Here is a 20,299-nt window from a genome sequence, read left to right on the forward strand (position 1 = left end):
ATATTTTCTTAAATATATAGTTGAATATTGAAGACAGGTAGATTTCTTTCATACCCAATTTTATGTTCACATGATAGGGTAGTACATCCTGACATATTAATTCTTCATAAGAATATTGCAGTAAGTGAGAATAAAAACATGGGTTTTCTCGGAATGGTCCAAAGTGGACCTAACCCCTTTTGCAACCAAACTCTTCATGTGTGGAATTCGAATGATACTAGCCATTCATTTTGAACTCATATAGAGAGGAAGGGTTCAGTGTAGAATTGAAGCAAATCAATTTCAGTGATGAATTGTTTTTCTTGTTTACATTGTAGAGTGTTGAGGAACATGATACGTCGGAGAAAGTTCATTGTTCTGGCTGCCATTCTCAGCGCTGCTTGCTACTTGCAACTGTTTCTTCTCATCGAGCAGACGGACCTGAGCAACGACAGAGACATCATCCTCCCCGTCAGGTCGCCAGACTTGGAAGAGCCGAGGAGGTCCATCTCCTCGAACGGATCAATGACGGGAGACACAAGGGAAGCAGGGTCTTTGGGCCAAGCTTTGACCCGATCTTGGACCACACGAAACAACCACGTGAAACCACGTTACAGGGATTTCAGGACAAATTCAGAAGTAAAAGATGCCGTGGTTAATAGTACCTTGATGTCAAGGACTAAGCCAATGGTACAACAGTTCAATTCTGGAAGGAAATCCACGATAAACCACACCATAGCAAACGACAATGACCTTACGTATCACAAAGGCTCCCGGAAGAACCAGGTTGTGAAAAGTGTTACGGGCATTCCAATGACAACACGCTCACGTGATCAATCCGCTGTGAAGCAGGGCGATCCAGGCGCAGACTTCTTGGTAAAGCAGCCCCAAAACGGTACAGAATCGAAACCAAAGCAAAAAGTTGTTGACAAGAAGCTTCGAGAGCTTGACGCAGAATCTGTACTACTCAAAGCCGAGATTGATCACCGGAAGATGCATGTTTCGACGACAAGGGCTCCATCCCACCGCTGCCACCGAAATGTACACCTGTGGGCTAACGCAGCCAATGAACTGGGATACCGTAAAGGTAAACACCTGATAGACTGCCCCAGAAGTGTCTGCGATGTCCAGATAACCCTCGACATGGACGTCAACACCATGCAGGAGAATGAAGCGCTTGTCCTGTTCCATTGGTCGAGCTGGGACTGGGGAAAACTGCATAGCTTTCGGCCACCAGGGCAGAAATGGGTCTTCTACACCCTGGAGAGTCCTCGGCACACACGGCGTCATGTCATCCCGCCAGATAAATACTATAACACTTCGTATGATTACATAATGACCTTCAGGTACGACTCGGACTTCCGTGCTGATTATGGGCAATATAGGGCTGGGATACCAGAGCTTGAGGCGGACGACAATAAAAATTGGGCTGAAAATCGAACCAAGCTGGTTGCCTGGATGGCATCAAACTGCCGCGGCACATCGTGGCCAAGAATGGACTTCGTTCAGAGGCTCTCAAGGTAAGAGTTTGTTAGAAGTACATTCGGACCCCGTCTGACAAAGAGTTGCGATTGATCCAATCAACCAGACCTATGGAAAGCCAGTAACGCCAAGTATAACGCATGGTTGTTCAAAATATTTTGTAGATATGCCGGGTATTAATGCGTTTATCATTTCTCTAAAACTCATTGTGATCCTTTTTGCCTACAAAGGACATTGTGACAATTTCCTGTCTAGTATTGACAGATTTCCATACAGTTCAGGTTGATCAGATCAATGGCAACTCTTTTTAAGACGGGATCCTGTATTCGGTTTTGCCGATACTAGTGCAGCATAATACTGCATGTTTAACTATAAGGATAATAAATTATTGTAGCATTACACGATCAACTGTTAATCTTCAAATCGGCAACATTGATGTTTTGCTTCATTAAAAAAAGTTCATTAAAAAGTTAATGTATTGAAACCTTGGACGCCTCTCTACAAACAGTCTGCTGTTCTTGATGTGGTCAATTGCGAGTTTTTGCAATGCCACGCAGAACACATCTTAGAACACAGTAATTCTCTTGGGAATGTTCGTCGAATTACAAAGAACGTCGTCCATAGTCCAGGGCCCCGTCTTACAAAGAGATACGATTGATCAAATCAATCGTAACTCTGTGGAAATCCACCAGTGTCATAATTTTTCTACAGGAAATTTGCAAAATGTAATTTGTAACCAAATGAGAACGTCCCAAATTGTCAAGCAATCAATGAATTTATGGATATACATTCCTATGTATAGAATTTTTTTGAGCAAACATGCATTTCATATGTTGACTTTGCTGGCTTTCCATACTTGCGATTGATCGGATCAATCACAACTCTTTGTAAGACGGATGAAACTGCCGTTTAGATTCACAAAATTTCGACAAAGACTTCTTGGTTGTTCATTGTAATGAAGGGCATGTAAATTTTTTTTGTGTGTCACGGTGCAAAAAGACCCTATTAGTGGCTTGCAATGGTCAATAAATGACAAACCGCATTACGTCACAACAACGAATTCGCCCTCAACAGACCCATTGCAAATCATCGAAAATGACGAACGCTTTATATACGTCTCGGCCTCGTCTTACAACGAGTTACGATTGATGCAATCAACCACAACTATGGAAAGCCTGCAACGTCAACATCCAAAACACACGTTTGTTCAAAACATTTTCTAGATATGACGTATATTTATACATTCATAGTATTCAGTGTACTTCACTTTATTGATAAGTCGTTTGTCCAGAGTCTGGGACGAAACTGCTGCTTTGATTTGTTATAAAGAAATAATTACGACATTGGTGGGATTCCAGATACTTGAGGTTTAATTTAATCAATCGTAAGTCTTTGCAAGACGGGACCCAGGTGACGGTTCGTACGCCAGGGTGCCTCTTGCATTTTATTATTGTTTTAAACCGTCAAACAGTAGCATAGAGATAGGGGGCCTTTGGGTGCTTGCCCCCCCCCCCAAAAAATAAAAAAATAGTAATAATAAATAATAAATAAATTAAATAAATAAATCACAATCAGAAAAAAAAGAAAAGGAAAGAGAGAAGGGTGAGTCTGATATTTTGCTGTATATTATGTCAAAATATATCACGAAATTGGAATTTGCAATAAATATCGAAAAATTCCCGCTCGCTTCGGTCGCTCGCAACTTTTATTCAATTTTGCCCGATACGCCATATCTGGCCCCCTCAAAAGTTTTGGGTCATTACGCCACTTCCGTCAAATTTCAAACATTCAACTCGACTGACAATGTTAAGCAGTAGGTGAGTCATAAGTTATTGACCCCCCTTATGTCTTTGCTTTTATTATCATTGGGTGATTTCAAGTCCGGTGTTAGTGTTGGTGTTAGTGTTGGAAGCACAGTTTGGATTGGATTTCCTCGCTCCAAAACTTATTCTGAGTTTACAAAAATAACCCAGACCACAATATTGACACCTCAACACCTTGTGAGAGACTTTTCAGGACTATCTCCCTTTTATGTTTGGTGTTACACTCGTGTAAACATTGCTATAACACCAACACCAAAGGGTCAACACTGAACTTGAAATCACACATTGTGCTCATATATTTTGCAGACACATCTCAATTGATATGTACGGAAAGTGTGGCAATCTCAGCTGTCCTCCCGGGACTCAAGAATGCAACGAAAGACTGAAGCAGTATAAGTTCTACCTCGCTCTCGAAAACAGTGAATGCACGGACTATATCACCGAGAAGTTCTGGATCCAGGCCCTGGTTCGGGGTCTAGTCCCCATTGTGTATGGTCCTCAACGGAGCGACTATGAAAAGGTCGCACCTCCGAATTCCTTCATACACATCCAGGACTTCGCGACGACGAAGGAACTGGCAGCGTATTTGCAGAGGGTGGACGAAGACGACGCGCTGTATAACGCGTATTTCCAATGGAAGAAGGTTGGGTCCTTGAAACCTTACGGGACTGAACCGAGTATCTTTTGCCAGCTTGGGGATCGCTTGACAGCCGATGAGAGGGCGCTGCAGGCTGGGACATACGTGCCTTCTCCGCAGAAAGACTGGAAAGTCTGGTGGGGCCAATCGTGTAGAAGGCAGGGAGATACACCCGAGTAGCTGTTCTCCTATTATTCAATTTTAAATCAGCCTTAATTACCGTGTGTGCATCAAATTATTTTTCATCAAAGTGGTGGATTGAGTATATTTTTTACAAAATATTTATTGTCTGCGAAGCATTAAATTGGAAACTGGGGGAGGTAGTAAGGATTGTCGAGTTCACACGGCCCGTATTCTGACGTCAAGTTTAACTTAGACCTCGGTCTAACTGTATCTAACAGATATCAACATCTCCTTACATTCATGACCTAATATATAATCATGTTTCTCATGTTTACTGTATTATTTCCTTATAATAATTCAATTTTGAAAAACATTGTATCAGTTTTCATGCACATACGGTTGTGAGTAAATGGAGTGTTAAATAAGTTAATAGATGATATCAGTAATCTTAGAGGTTTGTGTCGCTAATAGCCATTCATAGTTAAAGCCACAAATGTAGACGAGAGATTAAGTTAAACCCGACTGTTAGAGGCTTATGTCGCGATTGGCCATCCATAGAAAAAAAATCACATTTTACACTCTAAAAACAGAGAACTAAATTTTACCCAATATTGGGTAAAAAGGGAACATGCATTTTTGCTGGGTAAGTTTTTCCCCAATATTGGTCAAAATGCATGTTTGAAGGGTAAATTTCAACGCAACATTGCGTAAAATTTACAAAATATTTGGTATCTATTTACCCAGCAAACATGCATGTTCCCATTTCACCCAATATTGGGTAAACTTTTTTTTAGAGAGTTTAAATTAAGCCTGTGTTCATACTACAGTCGATTGGCTGGTATTTTACATGCTTCCATTGATGTTTGTTTATATTTGCCTTTATGATTAGGCCTTCATACTGCAATATGTAAACATGATAATGCTAGGAGTCCACTGGGCGGCGCCAGTTCGCGTCAATGCAAATCGGCTGTGGCCCCTTCTGTCGTCAATAAGGTGCCCAAGTGGCGTACAGTGGCTCAAACTGGCGCGTGGTGGTCCGTAACGGCGCCAAAATTTGAATTTGGAGCGACAAAAATTTCAAACATTTTGAAGCTGGACTCCAAGCATAACTGACCAATTTGACCATGTGGTGGCAAAAATGCAGCAAATCTATTTTTATGTAATACGACCGGAAGAAAAGGGTAGTCTTTGGAACAATCATGAATTTTGCATTGATTTTATTATCTTCGTTATGAATGTTAAGAAGGTGAAAAGTAATGCATTCCATGGATGTGTGAAATAAATCTTGTTTATTCTGTATTAAAACCAACGCTTGGTTTTCAGAATACATTATATTTATGTTTCCATTCCGTAATGCGTAAATTGCTACAGTGGTGTAACTTTTCCATGAGTATATGTTTGTTGAGGTTAAGTGCAATAGTCTACAACGCTGAAATCCTAGAAATATGCCTTCAATTATTTATTTAGAATTTTTTTTAAAAATAATCTTTCTTAGTGTATATTTTGCTATTTGCGATTTTATATAGGGATACCAATTATTAATTAGAGTGTTGGCTAAAACAGAATCGGAAATTATACGCATAGGATACTCTAAAGCCTAGTTAGATGTAGATGTTGACATCATATTCAGAAAATAATATATTTCACTTTGTTTTCGGGGGGGGGGGTCTTGGTCCTGAAACTTTCTCATCATTTAGATTTTCATTTGTATCAAAAAGGTCTAATTTTTTGCTCGCTCGCATGATGACCTCGCAGCGTTTCAAAATTTTGGTCCCGTACGCAATGTCTCCTCCAATCCTTTTCCTCATTAAGCCACTGATCAAAACGCTCAGTTTACTCCGGTGTTAAATTTACAGTGTTACAGTGTTTGTCGTTACTTTAACGCTCTCTGGAATCTTTTCAAATCGTTAGACCGTCTCGAGTTAGAAGCACCGAAATATATTTTCAAACGTAATAAAAAAATAATCTTGTTAAACTGAGGTTCTACGCGACGATAAGTTGGTTTGATAAAAGCAGAACAATTTGAGCACAGTATTTAGTGAATGTTTGGTGAAAATCCTAGGTATGAAGTTTTAATTTGTGAAAATTTGTGACGTCATTTGATAGCCGCTTCCCATTATATCGTGTATTATAAATTCTATAAATTCCATTTTTGATACAGTAGAAGATTAATAATTGTCTCTTATATAACATGACATGGAATGACGTGTCTGATGATACATTCACCACACAGAAAATATCTTTTTTTTCTTAGAAAATTGCATTATTTAGAAATTATATCAAACGAAACATAAAAGAGCTGCCCGTCCGCGACGTCACAATTCATAATTCCGATATTCCTAGACAGATCTTCCTCGAAGCTACACTAATGCGAAGGTTTATGTATATATATATATATATATATATATATATATATATATATATATATATATATATATATATATATATATATATATATATGTACAATATATTTATATTCATACTGTTTTTATTGAAACCAACGTGTTGTCCGGGTAAGCATCCTCTTTACGGGTGTTTCGACGTATCAAGTTTTTAAATAAATATGTATGTCTGAATCATGCACATATCCGGGAATCTATGATATGTAACTAACGTTTGTGCAATATTGTCTGAAATATTTTTAACTGATCAAAAATCAGTAAAACGTGACTTGTTCTCACTTCTGGTTTTGTTTTATTCTGACTAATGAATCACAGTCACCATCTTCGTTAACTAAACTGGGTTGAATATACTGCCCCGCCTGTATGATAATGGACTTGGTATGAATACTTGGCATAGTTTAATTGTCCCTGAAATGTATATTATTATGCCTATCACTTTGGTGATAGGAAATATAACACGCAATATATAGCTGGCGAACCGATTAGTGAAATGGCGGGACACCGAGATACTATAGATGCGTTTAAATTAGAATTTAATCGCAACCGAGAGTTTGCCTGTTATCGTTGAGTAACATTGTTTTTATTCATTGAACGATAAGTATCGCAAAGTCAGTAGATAAGACAGTGATATTTGGTGAGTGGGAAAATAATATAGGGAATAAACACATGTAATTATGAGAACTATCTGCTCAAACAGATATTGGAAATATTTTGTAATTTTTGAGTGTCTTGTTATATATTTTGTATACGCTGCGGCTGGTGTGTATTCTGAATTCAGTTTTCATTCCAGCAATGTTTTAACTTTGTGGTTAAGTATGGAGAGCCAAAAACATATTAAAAATGTCTAAATTATATCATTTGTATTGTTACTGTTCTCTTTATTCATAATTTAATGACGAAGAAAACTATAATTTTACTTATTTAAAGACAGTAATAAAACGAGCTGATTAATTTGAGTAATATAAGTCCTACAGTGCGAATAAAATTGTTATATAATCCATTATGCGAACATACTCTGATCACACTGTTTTTTTCAAGTAGGGCACTCTCACTTACAATACGCGCACACCCAATCCAACTCTTTTCACACCTCCTATACACACGGATACATTTAATATACAAACACACACCCACACACACACACTACACGCTTACATTCGCGCACACGCCCCAAAATAACACATTAGTATTATGTATTCGCATCCTGTACTACAGGGAAACATCGAACAAACACACGCATACACAGTAACACACCCCCAACGTAGTTCATGATCTATCATATACCAAGGTTGCACTAAAGAGTCGGAAATATGCATAACAGAAACAAAAAACAAAAAACAAGAGTCATCATGTATAGTTAGTTTCAAAGTCAACGTAATCACATTTAATTGATTTGTAAACAGTTGAAACGAAATAAATCAGAAGGCCTGCAATAAAAGCAATAATGTATACATTCCCTAGACGTAATTACAGAATATTATATATATTTGCATTTTGAATTTCCCTCCCCGGCTATTCTTATCTGTTTGTCGTATCCTTCTTATCTTTTCTCCCATCACGTACCATAAAATAAACAAACCAAGCTCTTTACATGTCATAAATTGATAATAATGATTTAGATTTAGATGAGATCAAGATTCATTTATTTCCGTTCAACAAAATTTTCAAAATATAATCAAAGTAGCAATACATATTCAATATAATACAGACAGATCAATGACATTTCGTAACAAAATAATACTGAAGATAAATTAAACAAAACTAAAGTGAGCTGCAATTATTTTATCTATGAAAAGAATGTAGAAATGAACTTGCCAAGAAATGACTGGCCAAGAAAAGCAAAGCTTGTATAAAAGGCAAGTCCCTGAACTTAGTTTCAATACTAATTATAAACAAACTATATATACAACTATACACGGAAGACGAGCTTAACACAAGTAATCTACAAATATGAAAATAAAGCGAATAGGCGACAACAAAAATAAGAGAAAGTCATGAAAGTAGTTCAATAGTTGGATTTAAAAAGCTGTGTAAAGCGCTATTTGTGGCATAAAACAAGTTAAGGTTTGCACACAGTAAAAACGCTGTTTAAGATTTTATACAACGCTGTTTACTATATGAACCTTACAGTATTTGTTTAACCGTTTAAACAATCATGTTTAATTGATTGAAGATTAGATATTGAAAATTAAACTTTGTTGCTTAAGATTTAAACACTTGTTTAAACTGTTTAAACAATTACTGCAAGGTTCATATAGTAAACAGCGTTGTATAATTGTTTTTATACTGTGAAGTTACACATCGGTGTTCAGATTCTTTTTGATAATTGTGTGAATGTGACAATATACTTCACAGGTAAGTGAAATTGACCCTTTCCCGTGGTTCATTACAGACCTATAGATTTTTTCAAATCGATTTGTAATGAAATACAGGATAACGTAATAGACCATGACCTCACACGTGATCTCACACGTGACCTAACACGAAAATAAAAGAAACCCACCTGCCATCAGTATAGCAAGCCGAACAACAACTACAAGAGAGAATGATGGCGTCTCGCGCAAACCTCTGTCTCCACTACTATAGACCAGGGTCCCGTAACACAAAGGTTGGCGATTGATCGCTTATTTAAAAGAACAATTCTGATTGGTTCATATTCAGCCTACTTAGCAAAATACGCATGCAACGAGAATCTTGATTGGTCATTCCATTTAACGATTAATCGCTAATCTTTGTGCTACGGCGCCCAGTTCGTAGTTACTTCATTTTGGTCAAATGACCTTTCATTCCTTATATTGTGATAAGTATCAAAGCAAGATATTAGGTAAACATGCCTTAAATAGCAGGATGGAGAAATTGAATAGACCGGGTGAATAGAATAGCACACCAATAAACACGATATGAAGTTATTTGTTGCATTTTGGGGCAGTCGCCCCCCCCAAAAAAAAAAAAAAAAAAAAAAAAAAAAACCGCTCCCCAAAAAATAAAAGAAGAGGAAAAGGAGAAAAAGAAAAAGCAAAATGAGAAAAGAGAAGAAAGGTATAGCTTTGTTGCTTTTATCTTCTCTTTTTTTGGCAAAAGAATTTAAAAAATCTAAACGAAACGTAGATCTTCTCTTTTCATACAAAAAAAATTTCCGCGCTCCGCGCGGGAAAAATATCGAAATCGCTAGTCCCTTTTGTTTCCCCACTCTATTTTCTTCTCCGTTTTTCCCCTTCCCGGCTGTGGGAATCGTATATTCTTGCCGGAAATTATAAATTGTACATGGGTGTAAATAGTATGAAAAGTATTTTTTATTATTACATTGACACAAAAAGTCGGCTCTTCTGTTCGGAGCGGGTAAACATTACCGTCACTTCCCCACTCCCCAAATGATATTTCTTTCGCTTTTCAGCAAGTCATTTTGGCAAGGTATATCTGCTCAAAGGGGGAGGCATTAAAATCAATTCGTGCCGTGCTATATGCAAAAGGAGTATAAACTTTATTCTATATCGCTGCACATCCATCTCCTGTCTTGATTTGTGCCATTGATTTAATTTTGTTAATATCACTGAAGTTTCTTAATCAAACCAAAGGAAGCGAAATTACACAATTTTTTTCTTCAAAAATAGATCACAAAGGTTTCCGTGCTTTGCGAGCATGGGGGCGCTAATAATTTCTTTCGAAAACAGTTTTCTTTTAATCACAGCAAGTCAATTGAACTCGAGTTAGTAAGGGTACTAGAGACGCAGAAAACGTCGTCTTCTTTTGCTTTGAATTTGATGAGACATCAAAATCTTCGCGCTTTGCGGGAATAAATAATTTTCCGTGCATAACATATAACCGTCTTCTACTCTGTTTTGCGACTTGAGTTAACGAAATTTATATAAAATCTGATGCGACCAAATTAGGCATTTTATACCACAGGTTCTCAGTTTTATGGAACGTTTCAGCTTCCGCGCTCCGCGCGGTAAGAGGAATCATTTCAAATTCTTCAATCTTATTTCAAATCTTCAAGCTCATAATTTCTTTTGAAAACAAGTTTGAATTCGAGTTGATAAGGGTACTAGAGACGCAAGAGGCGCCTTCTTTTTATTTGAATTTGATGATCCCTGCACCCTCCCCCTAGGGAGCCGCGAAGGGAGCGCGCTTCGCCCGCTCTGTAAGTGTTGGCACCTATGGTTGGCACGCTTCGCCTGCACTTACCGCCCCCTCCAAAATTAAATCCTGGCTACGCGGTTTCATGTAAAGTATGAAATATTTCAGATAAAATTTTATTATCTGTAAATATAGCAAAGTTCCATCGTGGCAACCTTTTGTGATTCAATAAATACATTCACTTTTAAGTCAAATCGACAAAAAATGAAGTATTCTATTAATCAAATAATGAAATATAAATGAAATAGTTAGTGTGTGAAAATAAACATATCTATCATTTGCATATCACATGTGTTGTGCGTGTAAAGTACGATGCATAAATGTTTTGTGACAATACACAAAACCTATTGACGTCCTAAGTCGTTTTTATTTAACATCCGATTTTGAGGTAACGTTTAGTTAAAAAAAAAAAATCGATTTTACTTTATTTATGCAAATATTTTTTGTAGCAGTGGTGGATTAGAATTACATAGTAAAAACACAATTTTTTTACACAACGTTCTTTACTGTTTGAACCTTGCAGTAGTTGTTTGACAGAGTTTAAACAACCATGCTTTATTTAGTGAGAAATAAATATTTAAAATCAAGATTTGTTGTTTAATTTTCAAACACTTGTTTAAACCCTTTAAATAGTTACTGTAATATTCATACAGTATTGTTTGAACAATTCTAAGCAGATTTTTTAGTGTATAAAGTTTAAATACAGTTTATGATAATAATAATATGCAACATTTATGAAGCGCTTAATACAAATGTTTCTAGTGCTGCATATTATTACTCCGGCTTTAGCACGGCTACCCTGATCGGGCGGTCGAGCATTCGCGTATCAGTACCCTCGAGTATACCCTCGCCACTATACAGATCGAACAAGTAAGTCAAGCTGCTAAGATATATCTGTCACGTCTATCTGTAGAAAATAAGATTAAATTTATTTGATGAATTGTTCGATTTAACGAACAAAACTTCTTATGCCCCGTCCATATTAAGTATTTCATATGTACATGTTTATACCTTAAGCACGAAATAAAAATGAAATATTCAGGGCTTCCTCAATACCACCATTACTAAGATTGAATGATAAGGGGGAAACTTGAGGAAGAAAAGACAAATATGAACTTGAAAGGTTGAAAAAAAATACTCAATGACCACTAAGCATGTTTAAAGGTCAAGTCCACCAAATAAAATGTTGATTTGAATAAATAGAGAAAGATCAAGCTAGCATAACGCTGAAAATTTCATCAAAATCGGATGTAAAATAAGAAAGTTTGGACAGTTTAAAGTTTCACTTTATATTTCGCAAGATAGTGATATGCATAATTCAGTGACATGCAAATGAGAGAGTCGATGGTGTCCTTCACTCACCTTTTCGTGTGTTTATTTATATATTTACATCTAAATGTTATTCTTTTTTACATATTGGACAATAAGGACCAACTTAACTGAACCACGTAAAACTAAACAATTATAATTTCACATGTTTAGGAAGGAATTAATCGTTGTTTCACTTGATAATGAGGAGAAAATTAGAATATTTCATATTTCATATAATACAATACAAAACAAATAGTGAGTGGATAACGTCATTAGTCTCCTCATTTGCATACCAACCAGGATGTGCATTTGTGAAATTAAGCAAAAGTTTAAAACATCACAACTTTCTTATTCTACATCCAATTTTGATGACATTTTCAGTGTTATGCTTGCTAGATTTTTTCTATTTTATTCTGATTAACTTTTGTTGGGGTGGAATTGTTCTTTAAAGGGATGGTCCAGGGTGAAAGTTTTTATAGCTTAATAAATAAAGTAGAATTCACTGAGCAAAATGCCGAAAATTTCATCAAAATCGGATAACAAATAACAAAGTTATTGAATTTTAAAATTCAGCAATATTTTGTGAAAACAGTCATCATGAATATTTATTAGGTGGGCTGATGATGTCGCATCCATACTTTTCTTTTGTATTTTATTATATGAAATTAGGTTTACTCAATTTTTTTCCTCCAAGAACTAAAAAAATTGGATTGACAACTGATTTAGTGAATTAGATATTTATTGCTGCAAGTTATTTCATTATAAGGGAGACATATTATTCACACAAGTATGAAATAATGAACAAAATATGATTTTATGTAATAGCATAAGAAAACGGAAAGTGAGGATGTGACATCATCAGCCCACCTAATGAATATTCATGACGACTGTTTTCACAAAATATTGCTAAACTTTAAACTTCAATAACTTAATTATTTGTTTTCCAATTTTGATGAAGTTTTCAGCATTTTGCTCTGTGAATTTTACTTCATTTATTTAAATATAAACATTTTCAGCCCGGACCATCCCTTTAAGATTGAGATGTCATATATTACTGAAATATAATTCACGTCATTGGCCTTTTACCAAAGTTACACAGAGGCTTTAATAAATGAATTCTACTGCACAACTCATGTATATACTATCTGTGGTAGGTCCATTATACTATGTAGTTATTATGGTGCAGAATATGAGGCATGGTAGATTATTTAGCAACATAAGAAGAAAGAACGAAAAGGAGGAGATATAAAGAAAGGAGGAAAAGGAATAAAAGGTATATTACATAAAAGGGGGAGAAAGAAAATATTAACGAAAACGCTAAAGAAAGAATGTACAATGAACAAAGAAAATGTAAAACGTGAAAAGGGGCACAAGAAAGAAAGGAACATGAGGAATAACAAAAATATCATAAAAAGGATTAAAACATCGTACTTAAAGAAAGAAAGAAAGAAAGAAAGAAAGAAAGAAAGAAAGAAAGGAAAAAAGAAGAAAGAAAGAAAGAAAAAAAAAAGAGAATAAAAAAAATACATAAATAAATAAAGAATGGCACAAAGAAATACACAAAAAAATAAACATAAATTAAACAGCAAAAATAAGTAAGAAAGCAAGAAAAAACAGATATGAACGAAAGGAAGAATAACGGAAGAACGGAGAAAAGAAGGGGGAAAGGGGGAAAGAGAGAGAGGTCGGGGAAAATCTAAAGTGCTTCACGAATAAGTGTGTCTGAACTTTGGAAAGTTGCACACCAAGCAAAAAACCGATGGAATGATCCCGATGATGAAAATAACAAGGCGATGTGGATTTAGCGAGGATTTATGACAAGTTCACCTTTAAACCCTGTCAAGTTCAGAACAGCTTTTCACGAAGAGTCGTGTCAGCGACCCTCGCTGATGAATTGTTATAAGCTACGGAAATCCTTGCATTTGATTGGCTAATGGTGGACGTGTCGTTAAAATGCGCCGACAAGGCGTTTCATGAAATATGCCCAGATGGGACATGGAGCTATACAGCGAGCACGAACCGTATGCCTCGCAATCATGTCCGAAAAATGACTACAAAAGCAGAGTTGTTTATTAAAAAAAGGCTCTAAAACCCCTTTTCCAACTTTCAGAGGAATCCAATTATTGCCACGATCCTAGACCTGTGGAATTAATTGATAAACACAACATTAAATTGCCTTTGCACTGTTAAATTTGAGTCTTTCATATTCAGTGTAACATTTTCACACTTTGACAGGATCACATATTCATTATGCGAACACACAGTCACATACTGTTAACACATTATGAACAAACTGTTAACACAATTTGTGACACTACGTCCGTGATGTTACGTGTATGCCTAATGTAGCTCCCATACATAACCCACATGGGGATATTTTTCAAAATTGAACTTAACGCCTTTTAGAAGCAGTCCTATACATTCTTCAAGAATGATCTTAACTTACGATGATATCTTACAGTCACATACTGTAAACACATTATGAACATACTGTTAACACAATGTGGACGCTATGTCCGTGATGTTACGTGTATGCCTAATGTAGCTCCCATACATAACCCACGCGGAGATATTTATCAAAATTGAACTTACTAGAAGCAGTCCTATACATTCTTCAAGAATGATCTTAACTTACGATGATCTCTTACATTCACATACTGTAAACACATTCTGAACATACTGTTAACACAATGTGTGACGCTATGTCCACGATGTTACGTGTATGCCTAATGTAGCTCCCATACATAACCCACGCGGAGATATTTATCAAAATTGAACTTACTAGAAGCAGTCCTATACATTCTTCAAGAATGATCTTAACTTACGATGATATCTTACAGTCACATACTGTAAACACATTCTGAACATACTGTTAACACAATGTGTGACGCTATGTCCATGATGTTACGTGTATGCCTAATGTAGCTCCCATACATAACCCACGCGGAGATATTTATCAAAATTGAACTTACTATAGTCAGGCAGCATATGTCATGATTTACCGGCTACTTCGATAAATTGGCTAAGTCTGATTTTTCACTTTTATGTGATTGGTGACATCACAAGGAACAACTTCCAACTTGGTGACAAATTTCTAATGGTCATCTTGACCATGTTAGGGGTCAAAATAAGGTCAATAGGGGTCAATTTTTTTAATTGCCCCAATTCTGTCAAATGACACATCAAATTGTTTGTCTTGTTATACTGAACTAAAAAGTGTACACAATTATATACACTTGACCTCCCGTTAAAAAGTTATGACCGGAAATGTCAAAGGTCAACGAACTTTCGTTAAATGGCAAATTACACTGAAGGTGTTAAATAAGCTCATTTTTCTGTGTTTTTATGAATGTGTGAACTTGTTTATTTTCGATTTTGATAATTCCATCGTCAGAAGTCCTTATCCATGAGATATAAAAGGTCAAGACAGGGTCAGGGAAAGGTCAAAAGGTCAACAAACTTTCATTGGAAGCCAAAATACACGTCTAATAGCGGTTAGAAGTTTAGAAGTCTTATTTTTCGTGGGTTCTTTATTTTGAGTCTATATCTAAGAAGACATTTTATATATAAAGGGGTCAAACGTGCTTATTTAGGAATAAAAATAGATAAACAGCGATAGACATCGAATGCATTCAGTGTGGTATTGCGGGAATACCTTGAAAAGACTTGACAAACCCTTATGCCCTTAAAATTTTATCATCTTCAAGATGTGATAAGTGCAACCAGGGATTTTTTTTTTTTTTTTAGGAATTCAATTCAAGTTCAGTTCATTTTCAATTTACTCATCTTTGATATGTAAAGAAGTATTTCCTTCATTTGCTTTGTACAGAATATCTTAATTAACAGAAATTATTATAATATTATAACTTCTAGGGGCTCCCAATCCCATGTTTTTTTTACCTAACTTGTATATACCTGTATTTTTATGATTGATTGATTGAAATAAATTTTGAATTGAATTTTGAATGGAATAATGTATTGGGGTATAAGTATAATACTATGTTAACAGAACAAACACATCGATTGATCAGTGCTCCCAGCTCCTAAGAAAGATGTCTAACATTTCATTTGGATTATCTTGCAAATAAGATAATGAGGTTAAGATTGAGGATGATAATGTATGACGGTTATATTATTTCTGACAAAGAAGCAACATCGTGCATGCATGCTCATTGTAGTCATGGATGTCCATTTGTTGATGTATATATTCTGACCATTACTCGATCTCTGGAGTCAAGAAGGATGGTTCATGTGCTGTTCTAAGCTTATCATTAAATCATTGGGCCCTTTTTGCATTTTGTAAAGTGAAAATTTATAAGGATTTCGTGCATACTTTTGGTCAATTATATTTATTTTTTAGTAAAAATGCAAGTCTTCACAATTTCTGGTGGCAGCTCCCCCCCCCCCTTTCCCGCTGCGGTATGGCCGTGGTTTACTTCAATCATATAATTATTCTTTCTAGTAACTTCCAGGTAATTCAGCAAATAGGAAAAAAACAAGAACGACAAAAGAACAAAAAAAAAATCTGCATCTGGTATTAAGTTTAGTTTCACGTTGTATGCTCTGGAAAAATACACTTGATAAAATAGTACAAGCCGTGTTAATAATGTCAGCACATAATCAGGAATGTGTAGTCCTTGGCTCCAGAGATCGAGTAATGGTCAGAACATATCACATCAGCATGATGGACACCCATGACTGACTACAATGAGCATGCTTGCACGATGTTGCCTCTGTCAGAAATAATAGTCACACATTAGAATTAATAGCAATTTGAGTCCAACTTATCATATCATCCTCATTCCTTACCTCATTATCTTATTCGTAAGTTAATCCAAATAAGATGTTAGGCATCTTTCTTAGGAGCTGGGAGCACTGATCAATCGATGTGTGTGTTAACATAGTGCACATAATTATATACCCCAATACATTACAATACTCTCTGTTGATTAAAATATTATGTACAAAGCAAACGGAATAAATGTATCTTTACATATCAAAGACTAGTAACTTGAAAATGAATTGAACTTGAATTGAATTCCTAAATCAAGAAAATCAAGAAACTCGGAAAGAGCTGGTTGCACTTATAACATCATGAAGATGATACGACTTTTAAGGGCATTAGGGTTTGTCAAGTCGTTTCAAAGTATTCCTGCAATACCATACCACACTGAATGTATTCGAAGTCTATCTCTGTTTATCTATTTTGTTCCTAAATAAGCATATTTGACCCCTTTGTATATAAAATATCTTCTTAGATATAGACTCAAAATAAAGAACCCACGAAAAATAAGACTTCTAAACTTCTAACCGCTATTAGACGTGTATTTTGGCCTCCAATGAAAGTTTGTTGACCTTTTGACCTTTCCATGACCTTGTCTTGACCCTTTATATCTTCTGGATAAGGATTTCTGACGATGGACTTATCAAAATCGAAAATAAAAAAGTACACACATGCATAAAACACGGAAAAAATGAGCTTTCTTAACACCTTCAATGTAATTTGCCATTTAACGAAAGTTCGTTGACCTTTGACATTTCCGGTCATAACTTTTTAACGGGAGGTCAAGAGTATATGATTGTGTACACTTTTTTGTTCAGTATAACAAGACAAACAATTTGATGTATCATTTGACAGAACTGTGGCAATTTAAAAAATTGACCCCTATTGACCTTATTTTGACCACTAACATGGTCAAGATGACCATTAGAAATTTGTCACCAAGTTGGAAGTTGTTCCTAGTGATGTCACCGATCACATAAAAGTGAAAAATCAGACTTAGCCAATTTGTCGAAGTAAATGACATATGCTGCCTGACTACTAGAAGCAGTCCTATACATTCTTCAAGAATGATCTTAACTTACGATGATATCTTACAGTCACATACTGTAAACACATTCTGAACACACTGTTAACACAATGTGTGACGCTATGTCCATGATGTTACGTGTATGCCTAATGTAGCTCCCATACATAACCCACACGGAGATATTTATCAAAATTGAACTTAACGCCTTTTAGAAGCAGTCCTATACATTCTTTAAGAATGATCTTAACTTACGATGATCTCTTACATTCACATACTGTAAACACATTCTGAACATACTGTTAAGTGTTAACACAATGTGGACGCTATGTCCGTGATGTTACGTGTATGCCATATGTAGCTCCCATACATAACCCACACGGAGATATTTATCAAAATTGATCTTAACGCCTTTTAGAAGCAGTCCTATACATTCTTCAAGAATGATATTAACTTCCGATGATTTCTTACAGTCACGTACTATAAACACATTATGAACATACTGTTAACACAATGTGGACGCTATGTCCGTGATGTTACGTGTATGCCATGTAGCTCCCATACATAACCACATGGAGATATTCTTCAAAATTGAACTTAATGCCTTTTAGAAGCAGTCCTATACATTCTTCAAGAATGATCTTAACTTACGATGATATCTGTAAACACATTCTGAACATACTGTTAACACAATGTGTGACACTATGTTACGTGTATGCGCAATGTAGCTCCATACATACCCCACATGGAGATATTTATCAAAATTGATCTTAACGCCTTTTAGCAGCGGTCCTACATTCTTTAAGAATGATCTTAACTTACGATGATCTCTTACATTCACATACTGTAAACACATTCTGAACATACTGTTAACACAATGTGTGACGCTATGTCCGTGATGTTACGTGTATGCCTAATGTAGCTCCCATACATAACCCACACGGAGATATTTATCAAAATGGAACTTACTAGAAGCAGTCCTATACATTCTTCAAGAATGATCTTAACTTACGATGATATCTTTATACAGTCACATACTGTAAACACATTCTGAACATACTGTTAACACAATGTGTGACGCTATGTCCGTGATGTTACGTGTATGCCTAATGTAGCTCCCATACATAACCCACACGGAGATATTTATCAAAATTGAACTAAACGCCTTTTAGAAGCAGTTCTATACATTCTTCAAGAATGATCTTAACTTACGATGATATCTTACAGCCACACACTGTAAACACATTATGAACATACTGTTAACACAATGTGGACGCTATGTCCGTGATGTTACGTGTATGCCATATGTAGCTCCCATACATAACCACATGGAGATATTCTTCAAAATTGAACTTAACGCCTTTTAGAAGCAGTCCTACATTCTTCAAGAATGATATTAACTTACGATGATTTCTGCAGTACTTTCAGGATTTGACTGTTTGTAGGGGTTATACTATAAACATGTCAGGGCCTTTAATATATATATTTTGACCTACTATATATTATTTGAAATAAAATCATATTGTATGATATTCACCCTTTCCTTTCTTTCTTTATTTCTTTCTTTCTTTTTCTTTCTTTCTTTTTCTTTCTTTCCTTCTTTCTTTCTTTCTTTCTTTCTTTCTTTCTTTCTTTCTTTCTTTCTTTCTTTCTTTCTTTCGTCCTTTCTTCTTTCTTTCTTTCTTTCTTTCTTTCTTTCTTTCTTTCTTTCTTTCTTTCTTTCTTTCTTTCTTTCTTTCTTTCTTTCTTTCTTTCTTTCTTAATTCTTTTTTTTATGGTCGTGGACCTTTTTATACCTAAAAATGTTCTGTTCCCTTTTTGTGTTATTACTTTTTATTTGTTTTTTTTTACGATGAATGCTGTCTCTATTTACAGATATTTTATGACCCCCTGTCATCAGATCCTGGATGGCCGTAAACAATTTTACCTCATGTACTTTTTCAAGTCTATGGGAGTTCATTCTAGTAACACGAGATCTTGCAAGCTCAAATATTTGGCATATACTGCGTTGGTTTTTACTTCCTATACCAGGTAGCCGTCACAACCTGGGTATTCACAGTGGGTTCGCGCTGTGTTTACAGTTTGTTGACAGAGTATTCACAATGTGTGTACAGTGTATTCACAGTGTGTTAACAATGTGTTCACAGTATTTATAAAGTGTGTTGACAGTGTGTTAACAGTGTATTCGCAGTGTGTTCACAATGTGTTTACAGTGTATTCGCATTGTGTTAACAATGTGTTCACAGTATGTAAAAAGTGTGTTGACAGTGTGTTAACAGTGTATTCGCAGTGTGTTCACAGTGTGTTCACAGTATGTACAAAGTGTGTTGACAGTGTGTTAACAGTGTATTCACAGTGTGTTAGCAATATCTTCACAGTATGTACAAAGTGTGTTGACAGTGTGTTAACAGTGTATTCGCAGTGTGTTCACAGTGTGTTCACAGTATGTACAAAGTGTGTTGACAGTGTGTTAACAGTGTATTCACAGTGTGTTAACAATGTGTTCACAGTATGTACAAAGCGTGTTGACAGTGTGTTAACAGTGTATTCGCAGTGTGTTCACAATATGTTTGCAGTGACAGTTACGATAAGTTTACA

The 20,299-nt window shown here is 35.7% G+C and overlaps 1 protein-coding gene across 1 annotated transcript; it reads left to right on the forward strand.

The window, feature by feature from the left end:
* The first annotated feature begins 322 nt into the window (after positions 1 to 322).
* LOC129263527 (uncharacterized) lies at positions 323 to 4,602 on the forward strand. The gene is made up of 2 exons (XM_054901434.2): positions 323 to 1,499; positions 3,591 to 4,602. Exons 1-2 carry the CDS (start codon positions 331 to 333, stop codon positions 4,099 to 4,101), a joined length of 1,680 nt encoding a protein of 559 aa, XP_054757409.2. The 5' UTR covers positions 323 to 330; the 3' UTR covers positions 4,102 to 4,602.
* The last annotated feature ends 15,697 nt before the right edge of the window (positions 4,603 to 20,299 follow it).

This window comes from Lytechinus pictus, chromosome 6, assembly GCF_037042905.1.
Source record: "Lytechinus pictus isolate F3 Inbred chromosome 6, Lp3.0, whole genome shotgun sequence".
Lineage (NCBI taxonomy): Eukaryota > Metazoa > Echinodermata > Echinoidea > Temnopleuroida > Toxopneustidae > Lytechinus > Lytechinus pictus.

Excerpts from the sequence above, each read along its gene's own strand:
- LOC129263527 (XM_054901434.2), top strand. The coding sequence starts at position 331 with ATGATACGTCGGAGAAAGTTCATTGTTCTGGCTGCCATTCTCAGCGCT. Across the intron at positions 1,500-3,590 it reads TTCGTTCAGAGGCTCTCAAG|ACACATCTCAATTGATATGT; the intron begins GTAAGAGTTTGT and ends TATATTTTGCAG.